Source organism: Pseudophryne corroboree, chromosome 1 (assembly GCF_028390025.1).
Source record: "Pseudophryne corroboree isolate aPseCor3 chromosome 1, aPseCor3.hap2, whole genome shotgun sequence".
Taxonomy (NCBI): domain Eukaryota; kingdom Metazoa; phylum Chordata; class Amphibia; order Anura; family Myobatrachidae; genus Pseudophryne; species Pseudophryne corroboree.
In genome coordinates this window covers 366,192,135-366,209,168 of record NC_086444.1, presented here as the reverse complement: position 1 = coordinate 366,209,168, position 17,034 = coordinate 366,192,135, and the positions used below count along the sequence as shown (strand labels likewise).

At 45.4% G+C, this 17,034-nt stretch overlaps 1 protein-coding gene across 1 annotated transcript in view; it reads right to left on the bottom strand.

Annotated features, from left to right (window-relative positions):
* Positions 1-9,775: 9,775 nt before the first annotated feature.
* The window catches only part of LOC134884627 (glutathione S-transferase theta-1-like), a 33,420-nt gene continuing 26,161 nt past the window's right edge, over positions 9,776-17,034 (bottom strand). The window contains exons 4-5 of the mRNA XM_063913002.1: positions 10,357-10,533; positions 9,776-10,102 (exon numbers count right to left, since the gene is read on the bottom strand). Of these exons, the coding sequence (XP_063769072.1) occupies positions 9,902-10,102; positions 10,357-10,533 (378 nt within the window). The 3' untranslated portion in view covers positions 9,776-9,901. The remainder of the gene's footprint in view (positions 10,103-10,356; positions 10,534-17,034) is intronic.

The following is a 17,034-nucleotide window of genomic DNA, read 5'->3' as shown; positions in this document are numbered from 1 at the left end:
TGTCTAACACAAGGACTGAGACACCTGACCGCTGATAGAATTCAAGCAATTAGAGACATGACTCTGCCACAAACCCAGCAACAGATCAGAACGTTTTTAGGAATGTGTGGGTATTGCCGTAACTGGATCCCAGGATTTTCCATTCTAGCATTACCTTTGCAGGAGATGGTTTCCTCAAACAAGCCTGATCGGATTTCGCACACAGACGAGTCCGAGATGGCATTTGAGAGACTTAAACAGTGCCTAACGCAGGCACCAGCATTAGGTATGCCAGACTATGGGAAACCCTTTGAGCTGTACGGAACAGAAAGTGCTGGTTGCGCAGCAGGCGTCTTAACCCAAAAGCACGGTGATGCCAGCAGGCCGGTAGCATACTATAGCGCTCAGCTAGATACGGTAGCGCGATCCCTCCCCACATGCTTGCGAAGCGTTGCTGCGATAGCATTGCTAGTAACGAAAAGCGAAGATGTAGTGCTAGGTCACAACCTCACAATTCATACACCACATGCAGTGTCAGCCTTGCTAAATTCTGCCCAAACCAGGCACGTCTCATCAGCGCGGTTTACAAGATGGGAATTGGCACTAATGGCCCCCGTAAACATCACCATAAGGAGATGCAGTGCATTAAATCCTGCAACATATCTCCCAGGTGTGCCTGGACAGGCACAAAGGGTGGAGGATGAGAGTGGTGGGGAAGGAGAATTTAATACAAAGGAGGACACACATGATTGTATGGAATATTTGACCCAAAATTTTACCGCAAGGCCTGACATCAGTGACAACCCACTGGAAGATGTAGACCTAACTTTCTACACGGACGGTAGTTGTCACAGACAGTCAGACTCGGGAGACTTGTGTACTGGATACGCAGTCGTAGATGACCAAGGCACCATAGAAGCAGAACCGCTAGGCCCACCTCACTCAGCCCAGGTTGCTGAACTGGTCGCCCTAACCAGATTATGTGAATTGGCTAAGGGCAAATCAGCAAATATCTACACCGACTCTAGATACGCATTCGGGGTAGTCCATGATTTCGGAGCCCTATGGCGCCTCAGAAATTTCATGACAGCAGCTGGTACACCGGTAGCGCATGCAACTCACATAAAAAGGCTTCTAACAGCGATACAGGAACCCGACAGAGTGGCTGTTATCAAGTGTAAAGCACACACATATAGCCAGGACCCAGTATCACTTGGTAACAGCCGAGCAGACGAAGCAGCTAAGTTAGCAGCTGGTACCCCCAGACAGACAGACACCACACAACTGATGGTATTTAATACCATCAACACACAGAAGTTGTGTGAGATGCAAAATTTGTGTTCCACACAGGAAAAGGCAGTCTGGAAGGCAAAGGGATATGGCCAGGAGTCCTCAGGACTCTGGACGGATGGACAAGGTAAACCAGTGGCCCCCAGAGCATATCTTCCATGTTTAGCTGAGGCAGCTCACGGGCTGACTCATCTGGGCAAGGAAGGAATGTGCAAGTTGGTAAGAGCATATTGGTGCGCCCCAGGATTTTCATCCCATGCAAGTAAGAGAGCAATGTCATGCCTTACATGCTTGAGAAAGAATATCGGAAAGGCAATACCAACAGAACCATCTCATATCCCACCTACAGGCGGTCCTTTTCAGGTAATACAGATTGACTTTATACAATTACCCCCTTGTCGAAATTTGAAATATGTACTTGTTTGTATAGATGTATTCTCAAATTGGGTCGAAGCATTTCCTGCGGCCACAAATACCGCTATGTTTACTGCTAAGAAAATTGTGCAGGAATTTGTATGTAGATATGGTATCCCTAGAATTATCGAAAGTGATAGGGGTACCCATTTTACAGGTGATGTCTTTCAAGGAATGTGTAAGTTGATGGGAATTGATAGCAAGCTGCACACTCCATACCGTCCACAGGCGAGTGCGAAGGTGGAAAGAGTGAACAGCACTATTAAAAATAAACTGAGCAAAGTTATGGCAGAGACAGGATTGACATGGCCAGAAGCTTTACCCATTGTACTGTACAGCATCAGAACCACTCCCAGGTCCCCTCTTAATCTGTCTCCCTTTGAAATCTTGTTTGGTCGACAACCGCATGTTATGATTAACCCTCAGGATGATTTGAAGTGTAACAATGAAGTGACTGTAAAGTACCTGATTAACATGAGTAAACAGCTAAGGAATCAAAATGATAATTTGAAGTTGGTGATTCCTGATTTACCAGATAGTAATTGTCATGACATTGAACCTGGGGATTATGTAATGATACGGAATTTTCTATGCTCAGGTTGCCTTATTGACAGATGGGAAGGACCATACCAGGTCTTATTGACTAGCACTACAGCATTGAAAGTTGCCGAGAGAGAGACTTGGGTTCATTCGTCCCATTGTAAGAAGGTTGCTGATCCAGAGAGGTCCCGTGATAAGGAACAGACGGTAGAGGAAGTTGTATCACTGGAGTGTCTGTTCCAGGAGGACTGAGGCGGCACCTGAGCATTGAAAATCACAAGATCAAAAGCAGTTGTCGATTCCCTGTTCCCTTTTATTGTTTTCCTCCACTTCCCATCCCCTCTCCCTCAAATTATTTTTTCCCCCTTCTCATTCTTCTTCGTTTCCTCCTATAAGATGGACTTGCCTCAAGAGACTGTGATCCGGATTTTCCTGTTGACCCTGATGTTGACCAGAGCAGTCTGTTCCGGCGAGAGTACCATGGAGGTCGAGAAAGGTTCTGGAATGGGTTCTGATGACAGAGATGGAGGCGTAGTTTTCCGAGAACAACATAATCAACAAGCAAAGGCGAGTATCAGAAAACGATCCGATAACATAGACCATAGAAGGAATTGTGAAGGATTGTTAGCTGAAGAAAACTGTATCTGTAGGCTCTGTGACAATGTAGTTGAGGATGGGTGCATCAAGAAATGCCAATCCAGTTTTAATATCCACATGGACCGGCATCCCTTGAGTGACTATCACTCCTTAGTGGGTAGTGTGTTAAATCAAACAGATTGTTGGGCATGCTCTCAAGTACCTCAAGGTCATAGCAAATCAGGACTAGTACCATTTCCTTTAACGATAGGGGAGGTACTTGACCTAAGTGGTGGGAGGCCGGTGGACAGGAGGTTTAATATCTCCAGTCCTCCTAGTTTGAAGCTCCACCAATATCATGTGGATAGGTCCCTAATATGTTTTAACATTTCCAATCCCCGAAAGCCGGGAAATTGGGAAGTGTCATGGAGTAACCAAACCATGGCCTTTTCATATAGAGCAGATAGAATGCCGACAGATACAGAGCTTATACGCCACATAGCCAGTAGAGGAAAATCTTTCCGATATAGGTATACCCTAGGAAGTAGGATTACGAGAGTTGGAGAGGTATCACCAGGATACTGTGCACATATCGTACAAGCTGATACGTGTACTAGACAGATGGGAGAATTAGGGTTAGGAGATTTCACATGGAAGATGTGTAATATGGTTATGTCCTACTCCGTCCCATATGTTCTCCCCGATGATGCATATTTCATATGCGGGAGGAAGGCGTATAAGTGGCTTGCCCCAAACTCTGAAGGATTGTGTTATATTGGAAAAGTACTGCCTGAAGTAATGACTGTATCACATGCCAAAATGAAAGATATACACCGTGTTGCCCAAGCTCCTTATACTCACACCCACTACGAGCACGTAGTTAAACGGCACCTGATAGAAAGAACAGAGCATCCGGCCTCTGACATGATCCATGAATCCACCGGGATTCAGTTTCTACTTGCATTAGACATCACTCGCACCGCCAGAGGAGTGTTGAATTATAAATACATATCTGCGCTCGCAAATTTGTTAGACAATATCACAGAAATGTATGATGACACGTTTAGGTATACTGGAAGAGAGCTTCAAGCTTATAAAACAGAACTGGTTCAGCATAGAATGATTCTCAATTATCTCACGGCAGTGACAGGCGGATATTGTGTCACACTGGCAACGCAGTACGGCGTGAAATGCTGCACATATATAATGAATAGTACCGAGGACCCGGTCGAGGTCATAGACCAAAAGATGGACGATATTCTCCAATTAAAGTGGGAATTTCGCAGGAGACACAATCTCACCCTTGCTGCTGTGAGTAATGAGCTGACTAGTTGGGTGTCATGGTTGAACCCGCGAAATTGGTTCTCTGGTTTAGGAGAATGGGCTCAAGGAGTCATAATGGATGTAGGGAAGTTTCTCCTATGTATCTTAGGTGTTGTCATAACGATTGGCTTGATATTTAGATGCGGTCAGGCTTTAATGAAGTGCAAACGTAGTACCAGGGTAATGAGTCTAAGGAGTGAGGAAATTGTAATTCCAATGGATTTGATTTATGACCAAACTGTAGAAACAATGATGTGATGAAAATGCGATTCCTACGGTCCGTTTCTTTCACCTGTTTTTCCGGTTTTTCCAAGGTAAAAAGACCCACTTTTGACGAGGAATTTGATGATCCTGTATACAGACAACTGATGGATTAAAGAAGAAGTTTTGACAACCTTATACACAGATATTTGATGAACTATGCCATAGACCCCCAGTTTCCCTAGAAATTTTAAAATTACGCTAGCCCAACACTTTTGTAAGTCTATGGACATTGACAAAGCTTTTTGCCCACACCATTTTGGCAAAAGCACAAAGAAGACTGCATTCAACAGACACCGAACAAGACTTCAACCGACAAATGTTCATTAACCTGACATAGAATACCACTGCATTTACCGTAATTATGTCTTTTCTTCATCTCTACAACCTTCAGGTAATTACACACATAGTCGATAGAGAATACCAGCACAGATATCAGCAATCACATATCCCCCCATTCATGTATCATCAACTAAAATGTGCTCCCCATTTTGTTACAACCACAGCCGAAAAGAGCTCGGTAAAGTTTGACAGCCCATCCACAGACCCGTACCACGGGATAAGAAGGAATTCAAATGTATACTTCGCAATACCTCGAAGCTTGATTTAAAACACGTACGGCACGATGATACATGACCCCCAAACACGGATTCATACACACATGCTTCTGCTATCTCACTAGGTCATACCCTTTTCCTACCTTCTCCTCTCCTCCCCTACCCAACCATGGAAATGTATTTACACTTGACATATTTTTCTCTTTTTGAAATGTTTTAGGAAGTGGCAGTTATTGTTGACTGCCAAAGGGTGGACTGTCAAAGTCAGAAAAATATCACGATGCACACTGCCATATTTGCACCTCATATGTGTCCCTGCTGCGCGTGCGTGCGCTCTCCCGTGCGTGCGCATACTCGCTGTTGCGGGCACCCGCAGGCGCACGGTATGCGCATTTACGGTAGAGATTGTATGCGTCTAGCGGGCGAATCTTTCGTTACATATTTTCACCATATAATGTATTTTGTAGATTATGGTCCCTTTGATAGAATCTGAAAGTTTGGTTAATGTAGCATGTTCATGGACAGAGAAATCCCTCTTTGTTTGATACGAAGGGTCAGACAGGAGTAATACAGTGGTGTTTAGTATCCATCGGAAGAATATTTAACTAGCAATATTCCGGTGTTGGTTTGAAACAGATTAATCGCTCGTGCGAATAGTTATGGACATAAGAAGTTTATGTCCATTACTATTATTTGCACTTACTTATCCATGCGGCGGGAAACCTAGTTTCCCACCCACCTGAGCAGTTGGAAATTGTCACAGCCCACCTGTATGAATCAACCTATGACCTTTTGTTATAATGCGAAGACGAATTCCTGTGTCCAATAAACAATGAGATTGTAGGGACCATTGAATTGTATTGTGTGTGGGGCATAAATAGACAAGCCGATCACATCCAGCTCTCACTCTTCAACAGTTCTCATTGCTGATAATCGGGAGCTGGATGTCCAGAGGCGCATGCGATCGTTCCCTTTGTGCGTAAGTTTTCTCCGCAATCATATTGTCTTTCTAGTTATTGTGGGCCATATCTCTCTCTCTCTCTTCTCCTCTTTCTCTCATTTTCCCTTAAATGTAATTATGTTGTATTGTATTCACTGTGTAGTTATCTGGTTAGTTAGTCTATGTTATATTGGTAGTGTATGACTTGTATTGTATTATTCTTTTCTCAAGTATAACAATCACATAAGGCGTTAGACCCTAAGTACGGTATCTGTGTATTTCTTATAGTGTTAAATATTCTCAGAGCGTTTTTAAAGTTAATAGGGTTACTCTGTGTTGCATCCACACCCTATCTCTACACCAAGGTTTATTGCATAATACACTGTTTTATGGTATAGTTATAAAGGTTTAACATTGTGAGCGTCTGCGCCGCTGGTGATCTCCTCGTGGTCCCGAGCGTCCGCAACGCTATAGCGAATCATTACGTTAGACGGCAGCCTATAGCGTGCCTGCCAGTGATCTCTTGGCCGTAAGCGAACGTGACGCTTGAGCGTCTCGACTACGGCTAAGCGATTGTTACGCAACGTGTGTACCCTTACGGTACTCCAGACGTAAACAGCGTACGGTGTTCTTAGGCCTCTTAAAGGGTTTTTAAGTAAGATAAATATTCAGCTTTATCACTATGGACGGATCGGGCAGTGTGTTCAGCATACACACTGCCCGATCCGTCGGGGACTGACGTCATGAACTGGGCGGGCGTGTACACTCGCCCGCCCAATTCAGCTGTCAATCACAGCCGGCCGCCGCAGCATGTGTATGGGCGGTCGGCCGACCGTCGTACACACACAGCGACGCGCCAATATATCGGTAGATATATTGGCTGTCGGCTGTGCTGCGGTGGCCGACGCGAAATATCTGTGAACGACGGAGTTCACAGACGTATCGGCCGTACAGACTGGCCGACGGAACCGCGATATATCGGCTGTTCAAGAGAACGGCCGATATATCGGCCAGTGTGTACGGGCCTTTAGATTGTCTAGAGGAGAGAGGTTCGGAAACACTGCTGTAGCGATACAGGATTGTGGCAGACCTGAAACTTTTAAAAGTATGTTCATTTACCACCTGAGCCAGCCTGCTTTCATCTTTGCGATCCCTGAAAACATACTTCCTATTATACCTGATACATGTGAAGTAAGTGTCTGTGTGTGTGTACAAATATAGTTGTGATCTGGGCCAGAGGCAGAAAGTAGTCCTGGAAAAATTTCTAGAAGTGGCTTTCCATGGGTGGCACCAAAGCAACTGTAGACAGAACCAAAACCAAAGTGGCCTGGTTTTAGTACATCATTATACCAACATTGGTGATAGACAAGGTAAAACAAGCAATGCGAAACAGCGAAGTAGCCAGACCGACCACACAAAATGTTTAGAAAGTATTGTGCTGCACCACAAGTAGCTAAGAAATGAAAACTGGGGTGACATTTGATCCTCTACTCTCACCAAAATATTTTTTAACCATTTGCCTGGCATGGTCGCATCAGATGCGACCATACCAGCAAGTGCTTCATCTGAAGAGAAACTTCCTGCTGCTCGACCGAAAGGTTCCCTCTGGCTCCCTGCACTCTCCCTCAGTGTTTGCAGCGCTGGAGATAACGGCAGGACCCCCCACCCGGCAAGTGCAGACAATAGCAGCCGCTGGGGGAAGTGTAAATTAACCCCTCCCAAGTTGCAGCATAATGTGAAATGTGTGTTCCATGTGGCTTAAGACCCGCACACACCAGATAATTCACTTTGTGAGTGATATAGTCTAGTGTTTCCTCTCCCGGGTCACCGTCAGTGTGCATTATAACTAGCGATATCGCAGTATGACATTATGCCGCAGCCACCCGGAACATGCAGCATCTGACGATTTAGTCAGATAGAAATGTATGTACAGACGACAAAAGGGGTTGTTAACGAACCCCGGAAGTGCAAATCGTCCGTCGTCAGCAGCATACACACTGGATGATATTGTAAACAATATCGCTCAGGAGGGTAAAAGTAAGCGACCTCTTACAAAATCACCTAGTAAATACAGGCTTTAATATGAACTGGTGACACTACAGTGTGCTCGACACATTAGTTCTGACAAGGTGCTTTACAACAGGTGTGTTGGTTACTGCCTCACCTTTAAAAGTAAAGTTGCTGTGAGCTTTAGACCAGGTACCATACCTAGTTTAATACTAATGTGATAGCTATTTTTATGGTAATTATTTTGAGCAATAGAGTATGACCTGCAGTAAAGTGGTGTCCCTTATCAGGGGCTGCAGGCTTAAATGCATTGATCAGTACATGAACTAAAACTCTGTTTATTATTGTTAATTAATATAGCGAGTGCACAGCCTCTGAGAGAATAAAAAATAAAATAAAAATTATATATATATATATATATATATATATATAAATAAAATAAAAAGATATTGTTATTTATTTATTTTACACAGACACACAGTACCCCTGAGGAAGTCAGAAGAATAGGTCATAGCTCCTCCATGACGAAACGCATTGTTTGATTCCTGCTGTATATGCTGGTGGCTCAGATAAACAATCTCCTCTCGTTATTCATGTACGGCAGGGGTGGGGAACCTTTGGCTCTCCAGTTGTTGAAAAACACAAAGCATGCCTTGCAACGTTTTACTATTTGGCAATGCTAAAACTGTTGCAGGGCATGCTGGGATATGTAGTTCAACAACAGCTGGAGAGCCAAAGGTTCCTGATGTTTGGGCATTCACTTATGTCCTTGTATTTTTAGATGTAAATTATATTACACTATGTACTTTTTATGAATCATAATAAAATGACTTGAAACTACACGGGTTTGATGATTTCGTATGGAACATTACAAGATTTGAGATAAGCTGTAAGTTATTTCTATCCGGTACGGGTCCACCTTCATTCTGTATTGCACAATTAATATTGCACTAGGAAGCACTCTTGTCCTTTTTTGTATTTTTTAGAGTGGTGGAGCTGGTGTGCATCAGAACACGGAGCTTGGCCGTCCCAGAGGAGTGGAATTTCCTGTGAAATATTGTCATTTGGAATCTTTTTTTGGGATATTTGTGGTGTATACTCTGGCATAGTGCCAAAATTGTTTTTGAATATAGAAGTGGTGTAATATTAGCCAACATAACAAGCATACAGCATTCAGGGGGCGATGTATTAAGCCTTAAGGGCCCCATACACTAGAGCAAGAATGCCCGATTTCATCCGAATCCGGGCATTCGGCCCGATATATCGGATGAAATCAGGCATTTTGGAGGCGTTACCTATCCGATCAGAGTTGCCGTGAGCATCGGATCCTCCAAATTGAATGTGCAGCACATTCAATCTGGTCCGACCCTGCCGGTGTGGCTGGGATCGCCCAAAATACATTGTATGCAAAAGGGCAGCATACAATGTATCGTGGGCGATCCTGCTCCTAGGAAAGCTGCCAGGGGTGATCGCCCGCAACGTGTCCGTCTGACATGTCGCGGTAGTGTATGGGGCCCTTTAGAGAGCTAAAGTGGAGAGAGATAAAGTACCAGCCAATCCGCTCCTGACCTTTTACAGGTGGTGTTAAAAAAAAAAAAAAAAAAAAAAAAACACAAAACAAAACAAAGGGGGAAAGGGGCAGATCGGTTGGTACTCTCTCTCTCTCTACAGCTTAGTACTTCTGCCCCTTTGTTTCTACAGTTTAGTGCTGTAAAGAGAAAAAAACAGCTACTAGCTGGGACCTCATGTCGGTCATGTTGTGGTAGAATACATACATGGGATATGCTGCTGCTAGGTGATCTCAGGTGCTAGATGAAGTCACTTCCATATTTACGTTACTACTGTTTATGTATTACAAAGTACAAGAAGCAATGCAGGATAGCCAGGCCAGGCTTTTCAGAGATGTTTATTTCCAAACTGTTCCTACTGTAGACATGTTGTAAATGCCAACATATGGCAACGAGGCAGTTGCTTAATTGCAGGCCTGTAGCCCTCATCCTTCAGAACAATTCCATCAGGAAGTGAAATGGCGCAGTCTGTCTTTCAGTCGCTCCTTAAGTTCTGGGGGAATGGGCCGATTCTTCATATCTTTGGCATGCAGTACAGCTTCATGTGCTTCATTGAAGAGCTCAGCCCCAATTGCCTCCTCCACTCTGTGCTTCCAGGCTGACAACTTTGGTTTGCCTTCAAAAACATCAATTCCCGCTCCAACTGGCTGCAAAGAGAGAGAGAGAGCGAGAGATCGGTTATACATAGATGCAGGGCTAACATTTTTCATATTTAATTTTGAAAGATGAATGTTATTTTGCTACTTTTGACCATTGTCCATGTAAGATCTGCATACGCAGCGGGGGTGCTGATCCAATTGCGTTTTTAAGAAACACTATAGATAACTGTAGTATGGACACAGGATCTTCAGCACCTTTTCATAGACAAAGTATAACCATCCTCAATGAGTTAGTATCTCACCTGCATAATCTCCACAATAGCCACCAGGTCAGCGATAGAGATCTCATCACCAGCCAGAAAGGGTTTGTCCTGTAAAAAGTATTCTTCTATATTCTTCAAGGTGTTATTGTACTCAGCCACCGCAGGATCCAGCTTGTCAGGTGTGGCTTCATGACCCAGAAGATAAGGAGTCATTGCCTGGAGGGAATAAAATACGTATTTTTGTTAAAAAAACCAAAACCAAAACACCCACAAAGAAACAGCATAAAAACGTTATTAGAAAATTCCTGTACAGGGAAAAAAATAGAACCCCCCCCCCCCCCCCACCACACCCCCTTCCCACCAGGTAGGATCAACTACTGTACCTAAGTGTACAGTATATACCTTTTGCACCATGGCCAGACAGTGTAGGTTAGCAATAGAGGTTTGGCATATGGCACATAAGTTCTTGAGCAGAACAGTTACTGACCCAAATGCTAAACATATGAAATAATAGAAAATGTGTTTTATTAGGGAAGGACAAAACTCTGCTTTACTTCAATTAGACAAATAAAGAATAACCAGTCAACCTAAAATCTGTTTAAATCGTGGAAATGAGGTTTACTGAATACTTCACTTTGCAGTATTATACACTATTACCTCTTGCTGATCCAGGTGAGCTTACAAAATGGAGATGTAAGTAGGCAGTTGACCTCAGCACTAGAACCGTTGAGGAACTGGACTTTATGCTGGCAGGCACTAGATATGCCAAATGTCTAATTCCAACAAATCCATCTGTAGATCTTTCATAGATTTTATGGCACACAGCTCAGACTGCTTGATGTGGGCATGGGAACAGATTGTATTTGAGTTTTGTTATTATTAAGATGTTTACTCAGTATGTTAACATGTAATGTTCTTGTATACTTCAACCAATGCTTCAAATAAAGTCAAAAAGATAAAAAGTGGGTGTGAGAAATAATTTTGGTATTTGGGCTTAGGCGAGGGAAGGAGGCAGACTCTCATTGGCTAGTTCACAGGAGTCTGAGGGCGGGCTTAGGAGAGGGAAGCCTAATGCAGAGAATCCGGACACACACCTACACCCCCTACCTTCCCCCAAATTCATTCTTATCTGTTTGTACGACAGACGCACATGTGATTACTCAGATGTGAATGTCGAACAAGCCTGATGCCGGGCAGAGTGCTTTCCAGGCATTGGAGCGCATACGGTGGTTTAGGATGCTTTTTTTATTTGGAGTCAATACGCAGGCCCAGTGGGGTGTGAGGGCAATTGTTGCCTGGTTTTATTGTGACCCAAGTCCGCCTGTGATCTGTATTAACTGTTGCAAATGAGTCTCCCGTCTTGAAAAAAGGTCTGATCAGACCGAAACGTCGGTATGGATATTGAGCAGTGTACTATGATTAATTGGAAATAAAGCAAACGTGACTTGAACCAGTCACCCAAAGGCAGCATCCTGGGAGTCAAAGGTATCGATTGACTAAAAACGGAGGAAAGTATTCATGGAAGACCACGTGGCTTCTTTGCACAATTGTTCAGCACATGCCCCACGAATAGCCACCCATGAGGGCCCCACAGATCTAGTGGAGTGAGCTTTGATGCCTGAGAAAGTCATTAGAAGCCATCTAGATAAGGTCTGCTTGTTTGCAGCCTCTTGTTAAATCCGTACATAACAATTACAGTATCCAATCTATGTAGATATTTGGTTCGATCCACATAAATTCGAAGCGCCCGAACATCATCCAGCAAGGCTTCACCTGCCATGGAGGATTGAAAGACTGGCACAACAATGAAACCACTTTAAGTAGGAGACCACTTTAAGCGGGTAGCCATACCTAGTTCCGAGAACGGCCCTATCCTGGTGGAGAAATAAAAAAAGGGGGAGCGACAAGATAACGCTCGTAGGTCAGACACCCTTGCCATTTCATCAAAATGGCAAGAAGGAAGAGTGTCTTCCAAGTGAACCATTTGAAATCCACAGATTCCCAAGGGTTCAAACGGTGAAGTCTGAAAAGCCTGAAGCACTAAAAAGAGAAATCAGACGGGGCTACCAGAGGGGACAAAATGGAGATTGTATCCTGAGAACTCCCTGAAAGAAGGTCCGGACATCGGGTATAGGAGCAATCTTAAGAAACAATACAGAAATAGCGGAAACCTGCACTTAAAAGGGTCGCCAAACGGAGACCCAGATCCAATCCTGCTTGTAGAAAGGCCAGGACTCTTGCCACCCAAAAGGTTTTAGGTAGGTGACCTCTAGGTGCATACCACCTAAAAGTATGAGTAACATTCTGTAGTAAAGCTGAGCAGAGGCAGGTTTACGAGCCCCAAGCATGGTCTGCACTCCCTGGTGTAAAACTCCTCGATCTCAAGAGTGAGGTCTCAAGAGCCACGCAGTCCGAGACAAACGAGCCAGGTCTGGGTGCAGACCGTCACTGAATCAACAGATTTGGCCATAGAGGCAGTCTGAGGGGATTGTCTACCGATACCCTGAAGGTCTGCAAACCAAGGACATCTTGGCAAATGTGGAGCTACGAGGATCACAGTGCCTCCTTCCTGCCTGAACTTACAAAGTACCCTTGGAAGAAGGAGTGCTATCCAAGGGAAGACTTAGGCCAGATTGGCAATACGGTGGAATTTCAGAGAGTCTATGAAAGAGTCGCTGGGATTTCTGGTTCTGGACCTGTACTGCAGTACTTTTTAACTGTGGCATGACGCCATGAGATCCACATACGGAAGGCCCTATTTGTCCAATAGTTGAAATATTTCCGGATGCAGAGCCCACTCTCCGGAGTGTACATCTTGACCATTTAGGAAATCTGTTTCCCAGTTGAGAATTCCTGGAATGAACACTGCCGAGAGAGCCAGAAGGTGATGCTCTGCCCAAGTGAGAATGCAGGCTACCTTCTTCACGGCGGCCCGACTGAGTACCTCCTTGATGATTTATGTAGGCTACCACGGTTGCATTATTGGACTGTATTCCTGAACGGGTCTGCTGTGAAGATTGTGTGCCAGAAGAAGTGTTTTGTACACTGCCCGAATGTCCAGAATGTTGAGGAGATGTGTCCTGTATTGTCCATCGCCCCTGAAAAGGCTGGGGACAAGTTACTGCTCCCCAGCCGCAAAGACTAGCATCAGTGGTGAAGAGCACCCAATCCGGGATCCAAAAGAGATGCCCTTTGTTCAACTGTGACGTTTGTAACTACCATAGCAGGGAAAGCCAGACCTCCCGTGATAGAACTATTGTCTGCTTCCTGATCAGCTGGTGCTGGCTGCTCCAAGGTGACCAGATCAGATGTTGAAGAGGCCTAGCGTGGAATTGGGCATACTCCACCATGTCGAAGGTGGAGACCATGGACCCAAAGACTCAAATGGCTGAGTGGATGGACACTTGCTTGTGCAGCTTTCTTCAGCAACGGCGAGCATGCATCTAGGGGGACAGGGAGGACTTTTTCCAGTTCAGAAACCAGCCACACACTTGGAGGGCAATGGTCAAACAGATGTTTGCGCAACATCTCTGGTGACTAGAATCATCAGGTCATCTAGATAAGGCAGGATACAAAACCCCTGATGCCTGAGATGTGCGGCCATAACTGCCATAATCTTGGTAAAGACCCGAGGGGTCGTGGAAGGTCCAAGTGGCAGAACCCTGAACTGAAAAGCAACACGAGTAAACACTGATGGTTGTGAGTAATAGGCACATGCAGGTATGCATCCTGGATGTCCAGGGATACCATAAAGTCCCCAGGCTCCAGAGCCAAAACTATGGAGCGGAGGAATTCCATGTGAAACCTGGGGACCCTTTTGACCAATCTTCAACATGTTCAAAAAGACACATTTGGTTTTTGGACCATAAACAGTGTGGAATAGAAGCCTGTCCCATTGCTGTAGTTGTAGGGGGGACAGGTACCATGACTCCTGATTGTAGAAGGGAGTGAACAGCCTGTTGAGGAGCCACAGCCTTGACCAGATCTGCTGGTAGACCCGTACAAGGACAGCTGGGGAGGAAGGGGGGCTTTTCGCCTCTGAAAGGTGAGGGCGTACCCCTGGGAGACCACTTTCTGCGCCCAGGCATCTGTAGTTTGACGCCAGGTCTCTGCAATCTGAAGAAGTAACCAAAAGTAACCTCACCGCTGACCGCAAAGTTCCCACCATTGGCTACAATGGAGCGCATAGGCGCTACATTGTATCTGTGCAGTGTGCTGCCTGACACACACTACAGGAGCACACAGCCAATCAGGAGAGTGCCACGACGTGGCGCTCCCTGATTGGCTGAAGGGACCCTCTTTGACACGAGTCAGGGGGGGTCCTGGCAGTCGGGGAAAGGGGTCCCATGTGTAAACATGGGGCCCCTTTCAGTGCGTGGTCGGGTTTCCGTTTTATTATTTTGCCAAGTACGTGGATTATACAAACAGAAGGTACACTGGATTACGAGAGTAATTTTTTTCACAGGTACCCCTAGGATTCTACATGGAGAAGAGGACCGAGCCTCGTGGGAACATAGGTAAGTATGTGTGTATGTTGGTGTGCATGTATGTAATAAAGTTGTACTGTCACGGTGTGTGTGTCCTGTTTTTATTGGGGTATTATTTTAGTAGTAGTACTACTACTACTACTACTACTACTACTACTACAGGTACCAGCGGGCCCGGTTTTCCGCCGCATGCTGGTACTTGTGGTTCTCCAAGTACCAGCTTGCGGGGGAGGCTTGCTGGGACTTGTAGTACTGCTACTAAAAACAAATATTCACATTTTGTAAACAAGGCTATCAGCCCCCCATCCGCCGCCCTTGGATAGGGGGGGGGGGAAAGACGACAGCCTCGGGCTTCACCCCTTGCCCTTGGGTGGCTGGTTGGGGTTTTAATGGCACAGCCGCAGGGACCGATATCAAAGTGTCCCCCGGCTGTGGCATTATCTCCCCAGCTAGTGGAGCCCGATGTTGGTTTAAAAAATACGGGGGACCCCTACGCTTTTTGTCCCCCGTATTTTTGGAACCAGGACCAGAGCCCGGTGCTGGTTGATTAAATATGGGGGAACCCCTATCATTTTCCCCCCCATATTTTGACAACCAGGACCGGCTCAAAGAGCCCGAGGCTGGTTATGCTTAGGAGGGGGGACCCCACGCAATTTTTTCTAACTTTAAGACTTTAATGAACTTTTTAAGGTAAACAATGAAGCCCTGCACGGATCTCACAGATTCGGCCGGGATTCCTTGTGTTTTGTCAGGCAGTGTTTTACACATCACTCCCGTAAAACACTGCCTGATATTACGAATCACATCGAAAAAAACGAATGTGCAAAACTCGGCAGCTTAGTGAATGACCGTATCAGGATTCAAAAAGTTGCAGTAAAATGCACCCGATACCATTCGAGATCAAACACCCTTCAAAACGGCAAAAACACGAATATTAGTAAATAAACCCCCTTGGTCTCTTGCTCTAACATATTTTGAAAGGCGACCAATGTCTAAGCTAAGCTCTGGACAGATTGTGAAAACAAACATGTCCATACAGGTAGGCTGCATAGGTGGTTCCAACAAAGCAGGTTGAAACTGTTGAGGCAACCCCTGTTGTGGAGGCAGAGTAGGAGCCGACAAGCGTTCTAACTGCAGCATAACCTGAGAAAAAGAAGCCACCCATGGTGGTTCTTGGACAGGCACTAGTGTGACAGTCTGTTATGGTGGAACATAACACCTTAAATAGAGAGAGAGAGTCTCGTACAGAATCCTGAGGGTCTAAGCCAACCGAACAGGATCTGCATGTAATCAGTATAGGAGCCCCAGCCTCCATCTTGCCTTTAGAGGACATAGTAAAAAAACACACAATGTAAATTATTAAACATGCACTGTGACACTCCTCACAAATTACAAGTAAATGTGAGGTACACAACCCTTAAACACCTGGGGCCGGATGTAATGATGCCCAAGTTCAGCAGCCGTGCGGGATGCCGGCTGAACTGACTTTTTTTTATAGGGGCGATCACTTACAAGGCAAAGCTATGCTTTGTAAGCGATTGCCTATTAACAAAAAACAAAAAAATCAGAGATCAGCCAGCATCCGGCACGACCCCCGAACTCGGGTGTCAATACATCCTGGGTTATAGAAAATTCAGGGTACAGATATACAGTACAGTAGATTTGAAAGCACAAACAGCAGTAGCTAGCAACAAGTCACATACAGTGCATATAAATTGGGCACTGAATCAACTACACAAGCCTCAGAGGCTGGTAGGATAAATGACGTATAACCTGGCCCATGGGAGAGGCATACAGGGAGACTGGACCCAGCTCCTGAGACTTTGTGGCAGGTTCCGTGTAACAATGGCTGCTGAGCGTCTCACTGGGGGAGGAGGGTATATATGAACAGCTCAAAGGCAGGAAAACCTCAGAGAGGAATCGCGCCCTGGGCTGGGTGAGGGGCTAACAAGGATAGCTCACCTCCTCTATGTTGACCTGGCCTTTACAAGTGTCCATGATGCCAGATACACAAAAAATGGCCCTGATGGACTAGCAGAGGATGCTAGCGACCCGGTCTCTGCTGTCAGCACCTCTGGAAGGTCTCCAACGCTGGAGGTTGGGCCGCTACTACCGCGATTCCTGGTAGCAGGGAATCACCTTTCCTGCTCTCCCGGTGTCTGTCTGCGGCCCTGGGTCCAAAGAATCGTGCTTGAGAGTGTCTGCTTTCACCAGCACCCGCAGAGAGCAC